At 61.4% G+C, this 19883-nt stretch overlaps 1 protein-coding gene across 1 annotated transcript; it reads right to left on the reverse strand.

Annotated features, from left to right (window-relative positions):
* Positions 1 to 1555: 1555 nt before the first annotated feature.
* On the reverse strand, positions 1556 to 19830 carry ERFL (ETS repressor factor like). The gene is made up of 6 exons (XM_066570172.1): positions 18694 to 19830; positions 6290 to 6366; positions 4608 to 4842; positions 3330 to 3507; positions 2514 to 2643; positions 1556 to 2016 (listed from the first exon to the last, which is right to left on the reverse strand). Exons 2-6 carry the CDS (start codon positions 6351 to 6353, stop codon positions 1556 to 1558), a joined length of 1068 nt encoding a protein of 355 aa, XP_066426269.1. The 5' UTR covers positions 6354 to 6366; positions 18694 to 19830.
* Positions 19831 to 19883: the final 53 nt, after the last annotated feature.

Here is a 19883-nt window from a genome sequence, read left to right on the forward strand (position 1 = left end):
CCGAGCCCGGCCCCCCCCCCCCGTTTGTGCTGCCCCCCGCCCCCGCGGCCTGGCTGGAGGCGGAGCTTGGAGCGCTCGAGGAGGCCCTGAGGGGGCTCAAGGTGAGGGGGGGGGGGAAGAAATTTGGGGAGGGGGCGAATTTTGGGGAGGGGTCTCGCATTTAGGGGGGCGTTCCAGGGGGGTGTGAGCCCCTCTAAAACAGATCTGGAGACCCCTCCCCTAATAAGGAGCGGGTCTGGGGGCTGTGAGGGGAGTGTGGGGGGGGTCTCATGTGAAGCCCCCTCCCCAATTTCTGCCGCCCCCCCCCCCCCCCCCAGGAAATGGAGGACCATTACTGGCAGCTCTTCCTGGCCAAGCGCGGCCTCTTCACGTGAGGTGAGGGGTGGGGGGCGCCGCAATTTGGGGAGGGGTCTCCCCTGACCACCCCCGCCCTCCCCAGGAGGGTTCGCGCCCCCTCCCTCAAATTCGGCGCCGCTGCAATTCCCGGAGCGGCCACCAGGGGGCGCCAAAAACCCGAAGGATTTTTGGGGAGGGGTCCCCGCGCCCCCGCCCTCCCCCCCCCCTCCATTTATTTTGGGGAGGGGGCGCCCCCCCTTCCCCCCCCCCCCACGCTGTCGATTCTGTTTTTATAAATTTGTTGCAATTTTATATAAATTTATATTTTTGGGGGGGATGGGAGGGGGGGAGTTTGGGGGGGAGACCCCTCCCCAGTTTTAACGCTGTACAGGAATTTGGGGAGGGGGCGTCACAAAAAGTGCGCCCACCCCCCAATTTGGGCTGAAAACCAAAGAATTCGGGGAAAAAGCCAAATAAACGGATTTTGCTTCTGAAATTTTGGGGTTTTTTGGGGTTTTTTGGTATTTTTGGGGAGGGGGTGCCACAGCCGGCCCCCCCCCCCCTAACCCAGCCCCCCCCCCACCGCGCAGAGACCCCTCCCCAAATAAAGCCAGGCCGAGCCAGGGGGTCTTTTATTGCTTGAGCGGCCGCCGGGGGGGCCGCAGGAATTTGGGGAGGGGTCTTTGGGGGGGGGGGGGGATGGGAAATTCGGGAATTTGGGGAGGGGTCTTTGGGGGGGGGAGGGGCTCGTTCCTCACAACGACACAAGCGGGGGGAGGGGCACAAACAGTATTGCACTTCCGATTTGGGGAGGGGGCGTCAAAAGGGGAGGGGGGGCCCGGGGGGGGGGGGGGGGACGGGGAGAGAGACCCCTCCTCAATTTAGGGTGGAGCCTGGGACCCCTCCCCAATTTAGGGGTGGGGATTTTAGACCCCTCCTCAATTAAGGGTGGGTGGGGTTTGAGACCCCTCCCCCAATTAAGGGTGGGCGGGGTTTGGGACCCCTCCCCAATTTAAGGGTGGAGCCTGCGACCCCGCCCCAATTTCGGGGCGGGGTTTGAGACCCCTCCCCAATTTAGGGGTGGAGCTTAGGACCCCTCCCCAAATTTAGGGGCAGGGGTTGGGTTTGAGACCCCTCCCCCATTTAGGGGCGGGGTTTGGGACCCCTCCCCCAATTTAGGGTGGTCGGGACCCCTCCCCAGTTTTGGGGGCGTGGTCTCTCAGGTGCGGGGGGCGTGGCCTTTCCCGCGGGGGAGGTGGGCGCGGCCTCTGCCGGGGGTGGGGGAGGGGCTTTGGGGAGGGGTCTCCTCGCCCCCCGAGCTCGCCCCGCCCCCATCCGTCACCTCCAGCTCCGAGTCCGACCCCTCCCCCCCCACCAGAGCCCCTCCCCCACCCCCGCCTCGCGGGGGGAGGGGCGCGGGTGGGGGAGGGGCGGCCTGGGGAGGGGGCGGGGGCGGCAGGAAGAAGGTGGGGGAGGGGTAGAGCCCCGCCCCCCCGGGTGGGGGAGGGGCCAGCTTGGGGTGGGGGTGGGGAGGGGGAGGGGGCAGGGCCAGGGCCGCCCCTCCCCCCCCCAGGTACGACCCCCACCCCCCCCAGGGGAATTCGGGGAGGGGGGGGCGCCCGAAAGCGCCCCCGCCCCCACCCCCGAACAGCGCCGGAAGCTTCGAGAAACACGAGAGACCTGCGGGGGGAGGGGCGCGAGGGGAGGGGGCGTCAGGGGCGGGGGGGGCCCCATCTCGGGGTCCCGGTCCCCCCTTTGGGGTCCCCATTTCGGGGGTCCCAGTCCCCCCTTTGGGGTCCCCATTTCGGGGGTCCCAGTCCCCCCTTTGGGGTTCCCCCTTTGGGGTCCCAGTCCCCCCTTTGGGGTCCCCATTTCGGGGGTCGCGGTCCCGGTTTTGGGGTCCCCATTTCGGGGGTCGCGGTCCCGGTTTCGGGGTCCCGGTTTCGGGGTCTCATTTCGGGGTCCCCTCCCTGTGTCTCCCCTCCCTTTGCCCCGCTCCCCATTTCGGGGGTCCCATTGGGGGGTCTCGGTCCCATTTCGGGGATCCCCTCCCGGTGCCGCCCCCTCCCCAATCCGGGGGTCCCTTTTGGGGTCCCATTCCCTGTGTCCCCCTCCCCATTTTGGGGGACCCCCCTCCCTTTGCCCCCTCCCCATTTCGGGGGTCGCCCCCCGCTCACCGGAGCCCAGGAAGGGCGGGGCCGCCTCCAGCCCCTTCTCGGGGGTCTCGGGGGTCTCGGGGGGTCCCTCGAAGAGGGGGGGGCGCGCGGGGGGGTCGGGGCGGGGGGCGCAGAACAGCGACTGCAGCGCCTGGGGGAGGGGCGCGGGGAATGTGGGGAGGGGGCGTCAGCCTGAGACAGCTCCGGGTACCCGGGGGGGAATTTGGGGAGGGGGCGTCAGCCTGAGACAGCTCCGGGTACCCCGGGGGGGAATTTGGGGAGGGGGCGTCAGCCTGAGACAGCTCCGGGTACCCCGGGGGGGGAATTTGGGGAGGGGGCTACGGGAACCAGGACTGCAGCCCCCTCCCCACATTCCCCCCATAGCCCCCCCGAAGCCCCCTCCCCAAATTCCCTTTGTATGTCCCTCACATCCCCCCGAAGCCCCCTCCCCAAATTCCCTTCATATCTCACTCAGAGCCCCCTGGAGCAGCTCTGAGGCCCCCTCCCCAAATTCCCCTCGTATCTCATTTTAACCCCCTCCCCGAAGCCCCCTCCCCAAATTCCCTTCGTATCTCACTTTAACCCCCCTTTCGCAGCCCCCTCCCCAAATTCCCTCTGTATCTCATTTTAACCCCCTCCCCCCGAAGCCCCCTCCCCAAATTCCCTTTGTATCTCGCTTAAACCCCCTCCCCCCGAAGCCCCCTCCCCAAATTCCCTTCGTATCTCACTTTAACCCCCCTCTCGCAGCCCCCTCCCCAAATTCCCTTCGTATCTCCCTCCCAGCCCCCCGCAGCCCCCTCCCCCCGCCGCCCCCTCCCCAAATTCCGCCGCGCTCACCTCGGCGGGGGCGGGCCCGCAGTCGGGGGCGGGGCAGGGGGCGGGGCCGAGCAGCAGCGGCGCCCCCCGCCCCAATTCCAGCAGCGGGTAATTGACCAGGACCACCTTGCTGAAGTTGAACTTGTACGTGAAGCGCTTGCCCTTGGTCTTGTGCAGGATCCGCTTGTTGTAATAGTACCTGAGGAGGGGCCGTTAATTGATTAATTAGCTCTGTTAATTAGCTGGGTGGGTGATCAGATGGGGTGGTACCTGTGGAGCATAAAGAAATTGAAAAAAAAAACCCCAAATTTCATAGCGAAAAAAGGGGGAAAAAAATATCAAATGTCAATGGGTAAAAATCTAAATTTCCAAGGGAAAAAACCCTAAATTTCCAAGGGAAAAAAGGGTTAAAAAAAAAAAATCAAATTTCCGTAGGAAAAATCTCAAAAATCAAAATTTTCAAGGGAAAAAGCCCCTGAATTTCCAAGGGGGAAGAAAGGGGGGAAAAAATAGAAAACCCCAAATTTTCACAGGGGAAAAAAGGAGAAAAACCCCAAATTTTCAAGGGGGAAATGAGGGGGGGGAAAAAACCAAAATTCACTGGGGGAAAAGGGAAAAAACCCTCAAATTTCCAATAGAAAAAAAAAAAAGGGAAAAAATCCAAATTTCCAAGGGAAAAAATCTAAATTTTCAAGGGAAAAAAAAGGGAAAAAATCCAATTTTTTTAGGGGAAAACCCCCAGAAACCCAAATTTCCATGGGAAGAAAAATCCAATTTCCAAGAGAAAAAAAAGGGAAAAAAAATCCAAATTTTCAAGAGAAAAAAAGGGAAAAAAATCCAAATTTCCAAGGGAAAAAATCTAAATTTTCAAGGGAAAATAAAAGGGAAAAAATCCAAATTTTCAAGGGGGAAAAATATCCAATTTCCAAGGGACAAAAAAGGGGAAAAACTCCAAATTTCCAAGGGGAAAAAAAGGGAAACACTCCAAATTTTCAAGGGAAAAAAAGGGAAAAAATCCAAATTTTCAAGAGACAAAAAAAGGGAAAAAATCCAAATTTCCAAGGGAAAAAATCTAAATTTTCAAGGGAAAAAAAAGGGAAAAAATCCAAATTTCCAAGGGAAAAAATCTAAATTTTCAAGGGGAAAAAAAAGGGAAAAAATCCAAATTTTCAAGGAAATAAAAGGTAAAACCCCCAAATTTCCAGGGGAACCCCCCAAAGCCCGAATGCCGAGGGGAGCGAGGGCGGCCCTGGCTCTGGGAGGGGAGGGCGGGCAGGGCAGGGCAGGGAGCGCGGGCACCTGAGCGCCCGGCTGAGCTTGTCGTAGTTCATGTGGGGCTTGCACTTGCGCACGCCCCAGAGCCGCGCCACCTCGTCGGGGTCCTTGATGACGAACTCGCCGTAGTCGCCCTGCCAGGCGATGACCTCGCGGTACTGCTCCTGCCGCAGCAGCTCCAGGATGAAGTGCCACAGCTGGATCTGCCGCGAGCCGGGGCTGGACTCGGCCTTGTAGGCCCACTCGGGGAACGCGAACCCTGATAAGAGAGTGATTGCGTCATCGGTGTGAGATCAGTGTGAGATCAGTGAGATATCAGTGTGAGATCAGTGTGAGATCAGTGTGAGATATCAGTGTGAGATCAGTGTGAGATCAGTGTGAGATATCAGTGTGAGATATCAGTGTGAGATCAGTGTGAGATCAATGTGATATCAGTGTGATATCAGTCTGTTATCAGTGTGAGATCAGTCTGTTATCAGTGTCAGTGTGATATCAGTGTGATATCAGTGTGATATCAGTGTCAGTGTGACATCGCTCGGTGCCACAGCTGGATCTGCCGCGAGCCGGGGCTGGACTCGGCCTTGTAGGCCCACTCGGGGAACGCGAACCCTGATAAGAGAGTGATTGCGTCATCGGTGTGAGATCAGTGAGATATCAGTGTGAGATCAGTGTGAGATCAGTGTGAGATCAGTGTGAGATATCAGTGTGAGATCAGTGTGAGATCAGTGTGAGATATCAGTGTGAGATATCAGTGTGAGATCAGTGTGAGATCAATGTGATATCAGTGTGATATCAGTCTGTTATCAGTGTGAGATCAGTCTGTTATCAGTGTCAGTGTGATATCAGTGTGATATCAGTGTGATATCAGTGTGAGATCAGTGTGAGATCAGTGTGAGATCAGTGTGAGATATCAGTGTGATATCAGTGTGATATCAGTGTGAGATCAGTGTGATATCATTGTCAGTGTGAGATCAGTGTGATATCAGTGTGAGATCAGTGTGAGATCAGTCTGTTATCAGTGTGAGATCAGTGTGATATCAGTGTCAGTGTGATATCACTCGGTGCCACAGCTGGATCTGCCGTGAGCTCGGGCTGGACTCGGCCTTGCAGGCCCATCCTGGGAAAGCAAATGCTGATAAGAGAGTGATTACATCATCAGTGACGTCACCGGTGTGATATCAGTGTGGCGTTGTTGTTATCAGTGTGGCAATTGTCATTGTGACAACACTCGGTGCCCAGGTGTGCCCGTACCTGGTGTCCAGAGCGCGGGCAGCGGCGCCGTGAGCAGGGGGTCGGACACACAGGTGTGCCCAGGTGTGCCCAGGTGTGCCCAGGTGTGTGTCCCCATGCCCAGGTGTGTGTCAGGTGTATCTCAGGTGTATCTCAGGTGTGCCCATGTGTGCCTGTGTGTGCCCAGGTGTGCTCAGGTGTGCCCAGGTGTGCCCAGGTGTGTGTCCCCATGCCCAGGTGTGCCCAGGTGTGCCCAGGTGTGCTCAGGTGTGCCTGTGTGTGCTCGGGTGTATCTCAGGTGTGCCCAGGTGTGTGTCCCCATGCCGAGGTGTGTGTCAGGTGTATCTCAGGTGTATCTCAGGTGTGCCCAGGCATGCCCAGGTGGATCCCAGGTGTGCCCAGGTGTGCTCAGGTGTATCTCAGCTGTACCTAGGTGGATCCCAGGTGTGCCCAGGTGTGCCCAGGTGTGCCCGTACCTGGTGTCCAGAGCGCGGGCAGCGGCGCCGTGAGCAGCAGGTCGGACACACAGGTGCAGTCCATGGCGGGGTCACACCTGGGGGCAAATTGGGGGATTTTGGGGTCAGTTCGGGGGGAATTTGGGGGATTTCAGGTGAGTTTGGGGGGATTTGGGGGTGTCTGGGGGGATTTGGGGATTCCAGGTGGGCTTGGGGGGAATTTGGGGGAATTTCAGGGAATTTTGGGGAGTTTGGGGGGTTCCAGGTGGGTCTGGGGGGGGATTTGGGGGTTTTATGGACACAGGGTCCCATTCTGAGGGGTTTGGGGTGGATTTTGGGGTGGATTTTGGGGCGCTTATTGAGGATTTTGGGGCGTTTATGAACACGGGGTCTGATTTAGGATCACGAGGGGGGTTTGGGGGGATTTTGGGGGGGATTTTTGGGTTATTTGGGGGGATTTTGGGTCATTTACGAACACGGGGTATGATTTAGGATCACGAGGGGGTTTGGGGGGCTTGGGGGGGATTTTGGGGGGGATTTTTGGGTTATTTGGGGGGATTTTGGGTCATTTACGAACACGGGCTCTGGTTTATGATCACGAGGGGTTTTGGGGGGATTTTGGGGGGGATTTTTGGGTTATTTGGGGGGATTTTGGGTCATTTACGAACACGGGGTCAGGTTTAGGATCACGAGGGGGGTTGGGGGGGATTTTGGGGGGGATTTTTGGGTTATTTGGGGGGATTTTGGGTCATTTACGAACACGGGGTCTGATTTAGGATCACGAGGGGGTTTGGGGGGCTTGGGGGGGATTTTGGGGGGGATTTTTGGGTTATTTGGGGGGATTTTGGGTCATTTACGAACACGGGGTCAGGTTTAGGATCACGAGGGGGTTTGGGGGGATTTTGGGGGGGATTTTTGGGTTATTTGGGGGGATTTTGGGTCATTTACGAACACGGGGTCTGATTTAGGATCACGAGGGGGTTTGGGGGGATTTTGGGGGGGATTTTTGGGTTATTTGGGGGGATTTTGGGTCATTTACGAACACGGGGTCAGGTTTAGGATCACGAGGGGGTTTGGGGGGATTTTGGGGGGGATTTTTGGGTTATTTGGGGGGATTTCGGGTCATTTACGAGCACGGGGTCAGGTTTAGGAGCACGGGAGGGGTTTCGGGGTGAATTTTTGCGCTATTTTGCGGGGATTTTGGAGCGTTTCCGCACGCAGGAGCCGATTCCGGATCGCGGGGGGGGTTCCGTGGCCGCGCTCCCCTCCCCCCACGCCCCCTCCCCCCCGTTTCCCCCTCCCCTCCCCCCGTGCCCCCCGGCAGCGGCTCCGCTCCTCTCTCGTTATTTCGTTATTTTGGGATTTCGGGATTTTCGCGGTTCTCCTCTCATCGCGCCGCGCTAACGACCCGCGCTGGGAATTGGGGCCGGGGGCACCGCGGGGCACCGGAACCCCCCGGGGGGGCGGGGGGGGACCGGGACCCCGGAACGGGGGCGCCTCTGTGGGGGTTCGGGGCCCCCCTATAGGGGCACGGGGACCTTTGGGGGCACGGATTGCCCTGTGGGGGCAATAGGGGCAGGGACCCCCTATAGGGGCAATAGGGGCACGGGGACCCCCTATAGGGGCACGGGAACCCCCCTAATAGGGGCAGGGACCCCCTATAGGGGCAATAGGGGCACGGGGACCCCCTTATAGGGGCACGGATTGCCCTGTGGGGGCAATAGGGGCACGGGGACCCCCCTTATAGGGGCAATAGGGGCACGGGAACCCCCCTTATAGGGGCACGGGGACCCCCTATAGGGGCAATAGGGGCACGGGAACCCCCCTTATAGGGGCACGGGAACCCCCTTATAGGGGCAATAGGGGCACGGGGACCCCCTATAGGGGCACGGGAACCCCCCTAATAGGGGCAGGGACCCCCTATAGGGGCAATAGGGGCACGGGGACCCTTTGGGGGCACGGATTGCCCTATGGGGGCAATAGGGGCACGGGAACCCCTTATAGGGGCACAAGAACCCCCTTTAGGGGCCCCTTAGGGTCTCTGCAGTCCCCCTTTAGGGTCTGGGGTCTCTCTGTAGGGGCACAGACACCGTTACAGGGCCATGGATGGCTCTTAAACACACACGGACCCTATAAACACACAGAGAGAGAAACCATCCCCTATAGACACGGATCCCCTATAGACACAGACCCTATAAACACACAGACCCTACAAACACACACGGACCCTATAAACACACACAGAGAGAGAAACCATCCCCTATAGACACGGATCCCCTATAGATACAGATCCCATATAAACACACACGGACCCTATAAACACACAGAGAGAGAAATCATCCCCTACAGACACGGATCCCATATAAACACACAGAAACCCTATAAACACACAGACCCTACAAACACACACGGACCCTATAAACACACACAGAGAGAGAAACCATCCCCTATAGACACGGATCCCATATAGACACAGACCCTACAAACACACACGGACCCTACAAACACACAGAGAGAGAAACCATCCCCTATAGACACGGATCCCCTATAGACACAGACCCCTTAAACACACAGAGAAATCCCCTATGGACACGGATCCCATATAGACACAGATCCTATAGACACAGACCCCTTAAACACACAGACCCTACAAACACACACAGACCCTATAAACACGCACAGAGATCCCCCATAGACACGGATCCTATAAACACACACAGACCCTATAAACACAGACCCCTTAAACACACAGACCCTATAAACACAGACCCCTTAAACACACAGACCCTATAAACACACACAGAAATCCCCTATAGATACAGATCCCATATAAACACACACAGATCCCCTATAGACACACAGAGAGCCCGTAAATACACACAGAGATCCCCTATAGGCACGCAAATCCCCTATAAGGGCACAGAAACCCTATAAACACACACAGAGAAATCCCCCATAGACACAGATCCCATATAAACACACACAGACCCCTTAAACACACAGACCCTATAAACACACACAGAAATCCCCTATAGACCCAGAAATCCCCCATAGACACGGATCCCGATATGGGCACGGATCCCCCATAGACACGGCCCCTATGATCGCCCCCCGTAAATGCACAGACCCCTCCCCAAAACCCCCAAAACCACCCCCGCGACCCCAAAACCACCCCATAGACCCCAAATCCCACACAACGCCCCCCCAGACCCCAAAGCCACCCCATAGACCCCAAATCCCCCTACAGACCCCAAAACCCACCCTATAGACCCCAAATCCCACACAACGCCCCCCCAGACCCCAAAGCCACCCCATAGACCCCAAATCCCCCTACAGACCCCAAAACCCACCCTATAGACCCCAAATCCCACCCCAAACCCCCCCCAGATCCCCCAAACCCCCCCAAATCACCCAAACCCCCCCCGGACCCCAAATCTGCCCCCAGATCGCCCAAATCTCCCCCAACCCCCCCAAAATCCGCCAAAACTCCCCCAAATCTCCCCCAAATCTCCCCCAATTCCCCCCCAAACCCAAAGCCCCCCCAGCCCCTCCCCCTCCCCCCGTTCCCACGGCCCCTCCCCCCCCGGCCGCCCCTCATGAATTATTCATGAGCCCCAATTACCGCGGCCCGCTCGTTGCTCCATGACCCGCGGCGATGGCGGCGAGCGCCGGAGACCCCCCCCCAAACCCCCCCAAACACAGAGACCCCCCCCCAAATCCACCCAGAGACCCCCACAAACCCCCCCAAACCCCCCCAAATCCACCCAGAGACCCCCCCCAAACACAGAGACCCCCCCCCAAATCCACCCAGAGACCCAAACACAGAGACCCCCCCCCCAAATACACCCAAACCCCCCCAAACCCCCCCAAATCCACACAGAGACCCCCACAGAGACCCCCCCAAACCCCCCCAAATCCACACAGAGACCCAAACACAGAGACCCCCCCAAACACAGAGACCCCCCCAAACACAGAGACCCCCCCAAATCCACCCAGAGACCCCCCCAAACACAGAGACCCCCCCCCCAAATCCACACAGAGACCCCCACAGAGACCCCCCCAAATCCACACAGAGACCCCCACAGAGACCCCCCCCAAATACACCCAAACCTACACAGAGACCCCCCCAAACCCCCCCAAATCCACCCGGAGACCCCCACAAACCCCCCCAAATCCACCCAGAGACCCCCACAGAGACCCCCCCCCAAACACAGAGACCCCCCCAAACACAGAGACCCCCCCCCCAAATCCACCCAAACCTACACAGAGACCCCCCCCCCCAAATCCACACAGAGACCCGACCCTCCCCAAACCTACACAGAGACCCCCAGGACCCCCCCAAAATCCACACAGAGACCCCCCCCAAACACAGAGACCCCCCCAGGACCCCCCCAAACCCACCCCGGGACCCCCAGGACCCCCCCGGAGCCCCCCCGCGCCCCCGGCCCCGATCGATGCCCGGATCAATGGGGGGCTTTGATCACACCGAGGGGAGGGGGGGGCGCAGGGGGTCCGGGGGGGGGTCAGGGGGGGTTCCGAGCGCGATTGGGGGCGGATTTGGGGGGGATTTGGGGGGGATTGGGGGCGGATTTGGGGGGGATTTGGGGGGATTGGGGCGCCTGGGGGGGGTCTGGGGGTTTTGGGGAGGGTCGGGGGGGCCTGGGGAGAGTTTTGGGGGGGATTTTGGGGAGGGGTCTTGGGGAGGGTCTGGGGCAGGTTTGGGGTCTGTGGGATGTACAGCTCCCCCCAGAGCCCCCCACAGAAGCCCCCAAAAATGAGAAATGTCCCCCGCACCCCATAACCGCACTCCATACCCCATAACTGCCCCCATAACCGCCCCCATAACCGCACTCCATACCCCATAACTGCCCCCCATAACCGCCCCCGCACCCCATAACTGCCCCCATAACCACCCCCTGTACCCCATAACCGCCCCCGCACCCCATAACTGCCCCCCACACCCCATAACCGCCCCCATACCCCATAACTGCCCCCATAACCGCCCCCGTACCCCATAACCGCCCCCGTACCCCATAACCGCCCCCCGCACCCCATAACTGCCCCCATAACTGCCCCCCACACCCCATAACCGGCCCCATAACTGCCCCCCATAACCGCCCCCCGCACCCCATAAGTGCCCCCGCACCCGATAACTGCCCCCATAACTGCCCCCTGTACCCCATAACTGCCCCCATAACCGCCCCCTGTACCCCATAACCGCCCCCCATAACCGCCCCCCATAACCGCCCCCCATAACCGCCCCCCACAGCCGCCCCCGCCCCACCGGGCGCCGCCCGCCCGCGCTGTTTGCGCTGCTAACGAGGCTCCATTAATTATCAATTAATTATTATTAATTACTCCCCGCCGCCGCCGCCGCCGCTCATGGCGGGAGGGGGGAGGAGAGACTGGGGGGGGTCTGGGGGGGTCTGGGGTCTCTCCCGCCCCCCTTTTGGGTCTGGGGTCTCTCTGTGGGGTCCGGGGTCTCTCTGTTGGGTCTGGGGTCCCTCTATTGGGTCTGGGGTCCCTCTATGGGGTCTGGGGTCTCTCCCGCCCCCATTTTTTGGGTCTGGGATCTCTCTTTTGGGTCTGGGGTCTCTCCCGCCCCCATTTTTTGGGTCTGGGGTCTCCCTTTTGGGTCTGGGGTCTCTCCCGCCCCCATTTTTTGGGTCTGGGGTCTCTCTATTGGGTCTGGGGTCTGTCCCGCTCCCATTTTTTGGGTCTGGGGTCTCTCTATTGGGTCTGGGGTCCCTCCCGCCCCCATTTTTTGGGTCTGGGGTCTCCCTTTTGGGTCTGGGGTCTCTCCCGCCCCCATTTTTTGGGTCTAGGGTCTCTCTATTGGGTCTGGGGTCCCTCTATGGGGTCTGGGGTCCCTCCCGCCCCCATTTTTTGGGTCTGGGGTCTCTCTATTGGGTCTGGGGTCTCTCCCGCTCCCATTTTGGGTCTGGGGTCTCTCTATTGGGTCTGGGGTCCCTCCCGCCCCCATTTTTTGGGTCTGGGGTCTCTCCCGCAGCCGCAGCTCCGCTCACGAGGCCGCGCCGGATGCGGGGGGGGATTTGGGGAGGGGGATTTGGGGAGGGGGGCCGGGATGTGGGGGGGGGTCCCGGGGCCGCCACTTCAAAGGCGGCGCCCGCGGGCGGCTCCGGTTTTGGGGCGGATTCGGGGGGGTTCGGGGCTGTTTGCGATCCGAGGGGCCCGAGGGGGATTCGGGGGGGGCCGGGGGTCCCGGGGGGCTCGGGGGGGATTTGGGGAGGGGTCGCGGGGGCGGGCAGGGGGCGGGGCCGTGCTAATGAGCCTTTAGCCGGTGATTAATGCGGCATTTGAGGGGAGGGGGCGTGGGGAAGGGGGAGGGGCGACCCCCCGGGCTCGGCGGGGGAGGGGCGGGGGTGTGAGACCCCCAAAAGACCCCTCCCCAAAATAAATCGCTAAATGGGGGTCGTGGAACGGCCCCGAAATGGCCCCAAGATCTCCCTAGAAAGGCCCCAAAATGGCCCCAAAAAACGGCTCCAAAACGGCTCCAAAACCACCCCAAATCTGCCCCAGAATGGCCCCAAAAATCTCCCCAAAAAGGCCACAAAATGTCCACAAAATCTCCCCATAATGGCCTCAAAATCTCGCCAAAACTGCCCCAAAAATCTCCCCATAACGGCCCCAAAACTGCCCCACAACGACCCCAAAACGTCCCCAAAATGGCCCTAATAGAACCCCAAAAACGGCCGCAAAATGGCCCCAAAATCTCCCCAAAACTGCCCCAAAAATCTCCCCCTAACAGCCCCAAGCGGCCCCAAAACGGCCTCAAAATGTCCCCAAACACGGCCCTGAAATGTCCCCGAAATGTCCCCAAAAAACGGCTCTAAAAGGGCCCCAAAATGACCCCAAAGCCTCCCCATAACGACCCCAAAATGTCCCAAAACACGGCCCCAAAACTGCCCCACAACCGCCCCAAAATGGCCACAAAATATCCCAAAACACGGCCCTGGAATGTCCCAGAAAAACGGCTCTAAAATGGCCCAAATACGGCCCCAAAATGGCCCCAAAACTGCATCAAAAGGGCCCCAAAATGATCCAAAAAATCTCCCCAAAATGTCCCTATAAAACCGACCCCAAATCTACCCCACAATGGCCCCAAAACGGCCCCAAAATTGCCCCAAAATGGCGTCAAAACGTCCCCAAAGAAATGCACCAGAATTGCCCCAAAAAAAGACCCCAAAATGGCCCCAACACGGCCCCAAAATTGCCCCAAAATGGCCCCAAAATGTCCCCAATATGGCCCCAAAAATCTCCCCAAAAGCAGCTCCGACGTGGCCCCAAAATAACCCCAAAGCTGCCCCACAACGGCCTCAAGTTGGCCCCAAAATCTCCCCAAAATGGCCCCAAAAATCTTGCCAAAAATCCCCAAACCCCCTCCCCAAATTCCCCAAATTCCCCAAATTCCCCAAATCCCAAACCCCAAATCCGGGGGGGTCCCGGGGGTCGCGGCGGCTCCGGAGCCCCCCCAGGCCGGGCGGGGGTCCCGGGGGTCCCGGAGCCGCCACGTTCCGGCCCCGGCTCCATTTTTCTCCATTTTTCTCCATTTCTCTCCATTTTTTCCCTTTTTTTCCCGTTTTTTTTTCCGGTTTTCTCCCCATTTTTCTTCATTTGGAGCCACTTTGGGGCTGACGCCGCTTTTGATTTGAGGCTCGGGCGGTTCCGGGGGGGGGGGGGACACAGCGAGGGGACCCCCCCGGGACGGGGGGACACGGAGGGGAGACCCCCGGAATTGGGGAAAAATTGGGGAAAAATTGGGGAAAAATTGGGGGGGAAATTGGGGAAAAATTGGGGGGGAAAATCCCGAAATTGGGAAAAAAAATGGGGAGAAAAAGGGGAGAAAAGGGGAAAATTTGGAGGGGATAAAGGGGGTGGGGGGGAACGGAAGGGGGAACCCCCCCAAATTAGGGGGATAAAGAGGGGGGACATGGAGGGGAGACCCCCGGAATTGGGGAAAAATTGGGGAAAAAACCGGGGAACAAATTTACCCGAAATTGGGGAAAAAAGGGGGAAGAAAAGGGGGAGAAAAGGGGAAAATTACAGGGATAAACGGGGGGGCACAGAGAGGGGAGACCCCCGAAATAGGGGAGGGGGAAAAAGGGGGAGGCGACCCCCAAAATGGGGAAAAAATCGGGGAAAAACTGGGGAAAAATCGGGGAAAAAATGGGGAAAATTGGGGGGAAAACAATTTCCGAAACTGGGGAAAAAACGGGGGGTCCGGGAAGGGTTCGGGAAGGGTTCGGGATGGGTTCGGGATGGGTTCGGGAAGGGTTCGGGATGGGTTCGGGATGGGTCCGGGATGGGTTCGGGAAGGGTTCGGGATGGGTTCGGGAAGGGTTCGGGATGGGTTCGGGATGGGTTCGGGAAGGGTTCGGGATGGGTTCGGGAAGGGTTCGGGATGGGTTCGGGAGGGGTTCGGGATGGGTTCGGGAAGGGTTCGGGAAGGATTCGGGATGGGTCCGGGAAGGGTTCGGGATGGGTTCGGGAAGGGTTCGGGAAGGGTTCGGGATGGGTTCGGGATGGGTTCGGGATGGGTTCGGGATGGGTCCGGGATGGGTTCGGGGGGTCCTGGGGGGGGTCGGGGGGTGTGAGCCCTACCGGGGGTACCGGGAACAGGTTCAGGGGGGTGCCGGCGGTACCGGGGGCTGTTGATGGTACCGGGGCGGTTCCGGCGGTACCGGGAGGGTTCCGGCAGTGCCCGGGGCTGTTGATGGTACCGGGGGTACCGGGGACAGATTCGGGGGGGTGCCGGCGGTACCGGGGGCTGTTGATGGTACCGGGGCGGTTCCGGCGGTACCGGGGGGGTTCGGGCGGTTCCGGCGGTACCGGGAGGGTTCCGGCAGTGCCCGGGGCTGTTGACGGTACCGGGGGGATTCGGGGAGGTTCGGGGGGTTCCGGCAGTGCCCGGGGCTGCTCCGGAGGTTGTTGACGGTACCGGAGGGGTTCCGGCAGTGCCCGGGGCCGTTGTCGGTACCGGGGGGGTTCGGGTGGGTTCCGGCAGTGCCCGGGGCCGTTGTCGGTACCGGGGGGGTTCGGGGGTTCCGTGGGAGCGCGCGGCCCCGGCCCGCATCGATCCGTCGCGATCCCATCCATTATCGTGACAGGGCGCGACTCGCGGCGGCGGCATCGATCCCCCCGCGCGGGGCGGGAGCGGCTCCGCACGGGACGGCACCGAACCGGCACCGAAACGGGACCGAACCGGGACCGAACCGGGACCGAACCGGGACCGAACCCGCACAGGAACGGGACCGAACCGGCACCGAAACGGGACCGAATCGACACCGAACCCGCACAGGAACGGCACCGAAACGAGACCGAACCGGCACCGAACCGGCACCGAACCGGGACCGAACCGGGACCGAACCGGGACCGAACCCGCACAGGAACGGGACCGAACCCGCACAGAAACGGGACCGAATCGACACCGAACCCGCACAGGAACGGCACCGAAACGAGACCGAACCGGCACCGAACCGGGACCGAACCGGCACCGAACCGGGACCGAACCCGCACAGGAACGGCGCCGAACCCGCACAGAAACGGGACCGAACCCGCACAGAAACGGGACCGAACCCACACGGGGACGGCACCAACACCAACAAAACCCCAACAGGAACGGGACCGAACCGACACCGAACCCACACCGAACCTACACGGGGACGGGACCGAACTTGCGGGGACGGGACCAAGACCACGAGAAACCGACACCAGCACCGATCACAGAACCAGGGGTGAACCCGCGCGGGAACGGCACCGACCCGACACCGATCCCACAGCGGCCCCACAGCGAACCCATATGGGAACAGCACCGATCCCACACCGAGCCCACAGCGATCCCACACAGGAACGGCACCAAACCCACAGCAGCCCCACAGCGATCCCACACTGACCCCACACCGGCCCCACACGGGAACTGCACCGGCCCCATACAGGAATGGCACCAAACCCACAGCGATCCCACACTGACCCCACAGCGATCCCACAGCGATCCCACAGCGATCCCACACAGGAACGGCACCGGCTCCACACCGGCCCCACACGGGGATGGCCCAGGAATGATGCAGATCCCACACGGATCCGGCTCAGAAATGGCACCGGCCCCACCTGGGAACGGCACCGAACCCACACCGAACCCACAGCAGCCCCACACTGAACCCACAGAGATTCCACACGGGAACGGCACCGAACCCACACCGAACCCACACTGGCCCCAGACAAATCCCACACGGGAACGGCACCGAACCCACACGGGAACAGCACCGGCCCCACATGGGAATGGCACTAAACCCACAATAAACCCCACAGAGACCCCAGACCAGCCCCACATGGACCCCACGCATGAATGGCACCGAACCCGCACGGGCCCCATGGAGGAATGGGACCAACCTCACACCGACCCCACACCGGCCCCACGCAGATCCCACACGGGAATGGCACTGAACGGACACCAGCCCCACAGCGGCCCCACAGCGACCCCAAACGGATCCCACACAAACTGGGGAACAAATTTACCCGAAATTGCGGAGAAAAAGGGGGAGGAAAAGGGGGAGAAAAGGGGAAAATTAGAGGGATAAACGGGGGAGCACAGAGAGGGGGGACCCCCGAAATCTGTTTGGGAGATCCCAAACAGATCCCACGCAAATCCCAAACGGATCCCAAATGGATCCCGGACAGGTCCCGCACAGGTACCGGCCCCGTGGCCTCACTCCCGATCCCTCAGCCCCAAAACTCAGGACCCAGGGGTGCCCAGGTGTGCCCAGGGGTGCCCAGGTGTGCCCAGGTGTGCCCAGGTGTGCCCAGGGGCGCCCAGGGGTGCCCAGGGGTGCCCAGGGGTGCGGGGCACACACGTGTGCAGGTGCGCAGGGCACACATGTACCTCAGCACAGGGCACACGTGTGCAGGTGTGCCGAGGGCACGTGTGCGGCCATGCAGGGCGCAGATCACACGTGCAAGTGTGCCGAGGCCACGTGCAGGTGTGCAAGGACACGTGAGCGTGCGCGGGGCACACGTGCCCAGGTGTGCAGGGCACACACGCGTGCCCCAACAAGATCACACGTGCACAGGTGTGCCAAGGACACATGAGCGCACACGGACCACAGGTGTGCAAGGACACGTGAGCGTGCGCGGGGCACACGTGCCCAGGTGTGCAGGGCACACACGTGTGCAGGTGTGCAAGGACACGTGAGCGTGTGCGGGGTACACGTGCGGGTGCACGGGTCACACGTGCCCAGGCGTGCAGGGCACACCCGGGGCACACCCGGGGCACACCCAGGTGTGCACTGACCGCACCTGTCCGTGCACCCCCTCACCTCCCCCACCCCAAAAACCGCCGCGGGACCCCCCCCCGGCCACAGCCCCCCCCGGCCAGGGGGGACAGGGGGGACAGGGGGGACAGGGGGGACAGGGGGGTCTCTGTGGGGTCTCTATGGGGTCCCTATGGGGTCTCTGTGGGGCCGGGGGTCCCTATGGGGTCTCTGTGGGGTCCCCCTGGCTCTGATGGATTCCCGCACTGGTCTCAATTTCTGTGGGGTCTCTATGGGGTCTCTATGGGGCAGGGGTCTCTCTCTGAATCCCGGGGGTCTCTCTGTAGGGCCGGGGTCTCTCTATAGGGCCGGGGGTCCCTATGGGGTCTCTGTGGGGTCTCTATGGGGTCCCTATGGGGTCTCTGTGGGGTCTCCCGGCTCTGATGGATTCCCGCACTTGTCTCTCAATCTCTATAGGGTTTCTATGGGGTTTCTATAGGGCCGAGGGTCTCTGTGGGGCCCGGGGGTCTCTCTATAGGGCCGGGGGTCCCTATGGGGTCTCTGTGGGGTCTCTATGGGGTCCCTATGGGGTCTCTGTGGGGTCTCCCGGCTCTGATGGATTCCCGCACTTGTCTCTCAATCTCTATAGGGTTTCTATGGGGTTTCTATAGGGCCGAGGGTCTCTGTGGGGCCCGGGGGTCTCTCTATAGGGCCGGGGGTCCCTATGGGGTCTCTGTGGGGGTCCCTGTGGGGTCTCTGTGGGGTCTCCCGGCTCTGATGGATTCCCGCGCTTGTCTCTCAGTCCCCACAGGGTCTCTATAGGGCAGGGGTCTCTCTCTGAATCCCGGGGGTCTCTCTGTAGGGCCGGGGGTCTCTGTGGGGCCCGGGGGTCTCTGTGGGGTCCCCATGGGGTCCCTGTGGGGTCTCTGTGGGGTCTCCCGGCTCTGATGGATTCCCGCACTTGTCTCTTAATCTCCGGCGCGATCGATTCGCTATTTCCCTTTGTTGCCAGAAACTTCGATCGGGGCCGGCAGCGGCGGGAGGGGAGGGGGCGGCACGGGGGGGGGTGGGGGGGGCCGGGGGGGACACGCGGGGACGTGGGGAGGGGTCGCGGGTGGGAGGGAGGAGGGGGACGCGCGGGAAAAGTTGGGAACTCACCGCGGGGCGGCCCCGCATGGGCGCGGAGAGAGGGTCGGGGGTCTCCGAGAGAGGGTCGGGGTCTCCGAGAGAGGGTCGGGGGTCCCCTCACGGAGGGTCGGGGGTCGCGGTCCGGGCGGGGCGGGGGTCGCAGAGCCTCCCCTAAAGCCCCTCGGAGGAGGCGCGAGGCATCCGCAGAGGAAGGTGGGGAAAATTGGGGAGGGGGGAGAGGGAGAAATTGGGGAGGGGGAGAGGGAGAAGGAGGACTTGGGGATGGGGGAGAGGGAGAAGGAGGAATTGGGGATGGGGGAGAGGAATTTGGGGTCTGGGGGAGAGGGAGAAATTGGGGGTCGGGGGGAGAGGGATGGAGAGATCGGGGGGAGAGGGAGAAATTGGGGGTCTGGGGTCGGTGGGATCGGGATCGGGATCGGGATCGGGATCGGGATCGGGATCGGGATCGGGGGGACACGGAAGGAGCGGGAAGGGTCTGGGGGCGAGGGATGGAGCGAGCGGGGCTGGAAGGAGGGGAAGAGCCGGGGGTCGGCAGGAGCGGGGTCGAGGGGAACCGGGATCGGAGCGAGCGCGGGGATGGAGCCGGGAATGCGGGGATGGAGCCGGGAATGCGGGGATGGACGGAGCCGGGATGGAAGGGACGGGAATGCGGGCACGGAGCGGGGATGGAGGAGCCGGGATCGGGGAGGGAAGGAGCGGGAAGGGAATGCGGGGACGGACGGAGCCGGGATGGAGGAGCCGGGACGGAGCGGAGCGGGAGGAAGAGCGGGGCTGCGGAGGGGATGGAACGGGAAGGGAACGGGAGCCCCGGGAATGCGGGGATGGAGCCGGGACGGCGGGGAAGGAGGGAGCGGGGTCGGGAAGGGAAGCGCGGGGCTGCGGAGGGGATGGAGCGACCGGGATCGGGAAGGGAAGCGCCGGGAATGCGGGGATGGACGGAGCGGGGACGGCGGGGAAGGAAGGTCCGGGCTCGGCGGGATCGGAGCGAGGGGGATCGGCGGGGATGGAGGGACCGGGATCGGAGGGGATGGAGGGACCGGGACCGGAGGGGATGGAGGGACCGGGATCGGAGGGGATGGAGGGACCGGGATCGGAGGGGATGGAGGGACCGGGGCTGCAGAGGGGATGGAGGGACCGGGGCTGCAGAGGGGATGGAGGGACCGGGATCAGCGGGGATGGAGGGACCGGGGCTGCAGAGG

The sequence above is a fragment of the Molothrus aeneus genome, unplaced genomic scaffold (genome assembly GCF_037042795.1).
Source record: "Molothrus aeneus isolate 106 unplaced genomic scaffold, BPBGC_Maene_1.0 scaffold_252, whole genome shotgun sequence".
In the NCBI taxonomy this organism is placed as follows: Eukaryota; Metazoa; Chordata; class Aves; order Passeriformes; family Icteridae; genus Molothrus; species Molothrus aeneus.

Bases quoted from the DNA above. Each gene is read 5' to 3' on its own strand.
- ERFL (XM_066570172.1), bottom strand. From the start codon at position 6,353: ATGGACTGCACCTGTGTGTCCGACCTGCTGCTCACGGCGCCGCTGCCC. The intron at 2,644-3,329 runs GTGAGCGCGGCG...CCCCTCCCCCAG, and splicing joins GCGGGCCCGCCCCCGCCGAG to GCGCTGCAGTCGCTGTTCTG. The intron at 2,017-2,513 runs GTGAGCGGGGGG...CTCCCCCCGCAG, and splicing joins CCCGCCCTTCCTGGGCTCCG to GTCTCTCGTGTTTCTCGAAG.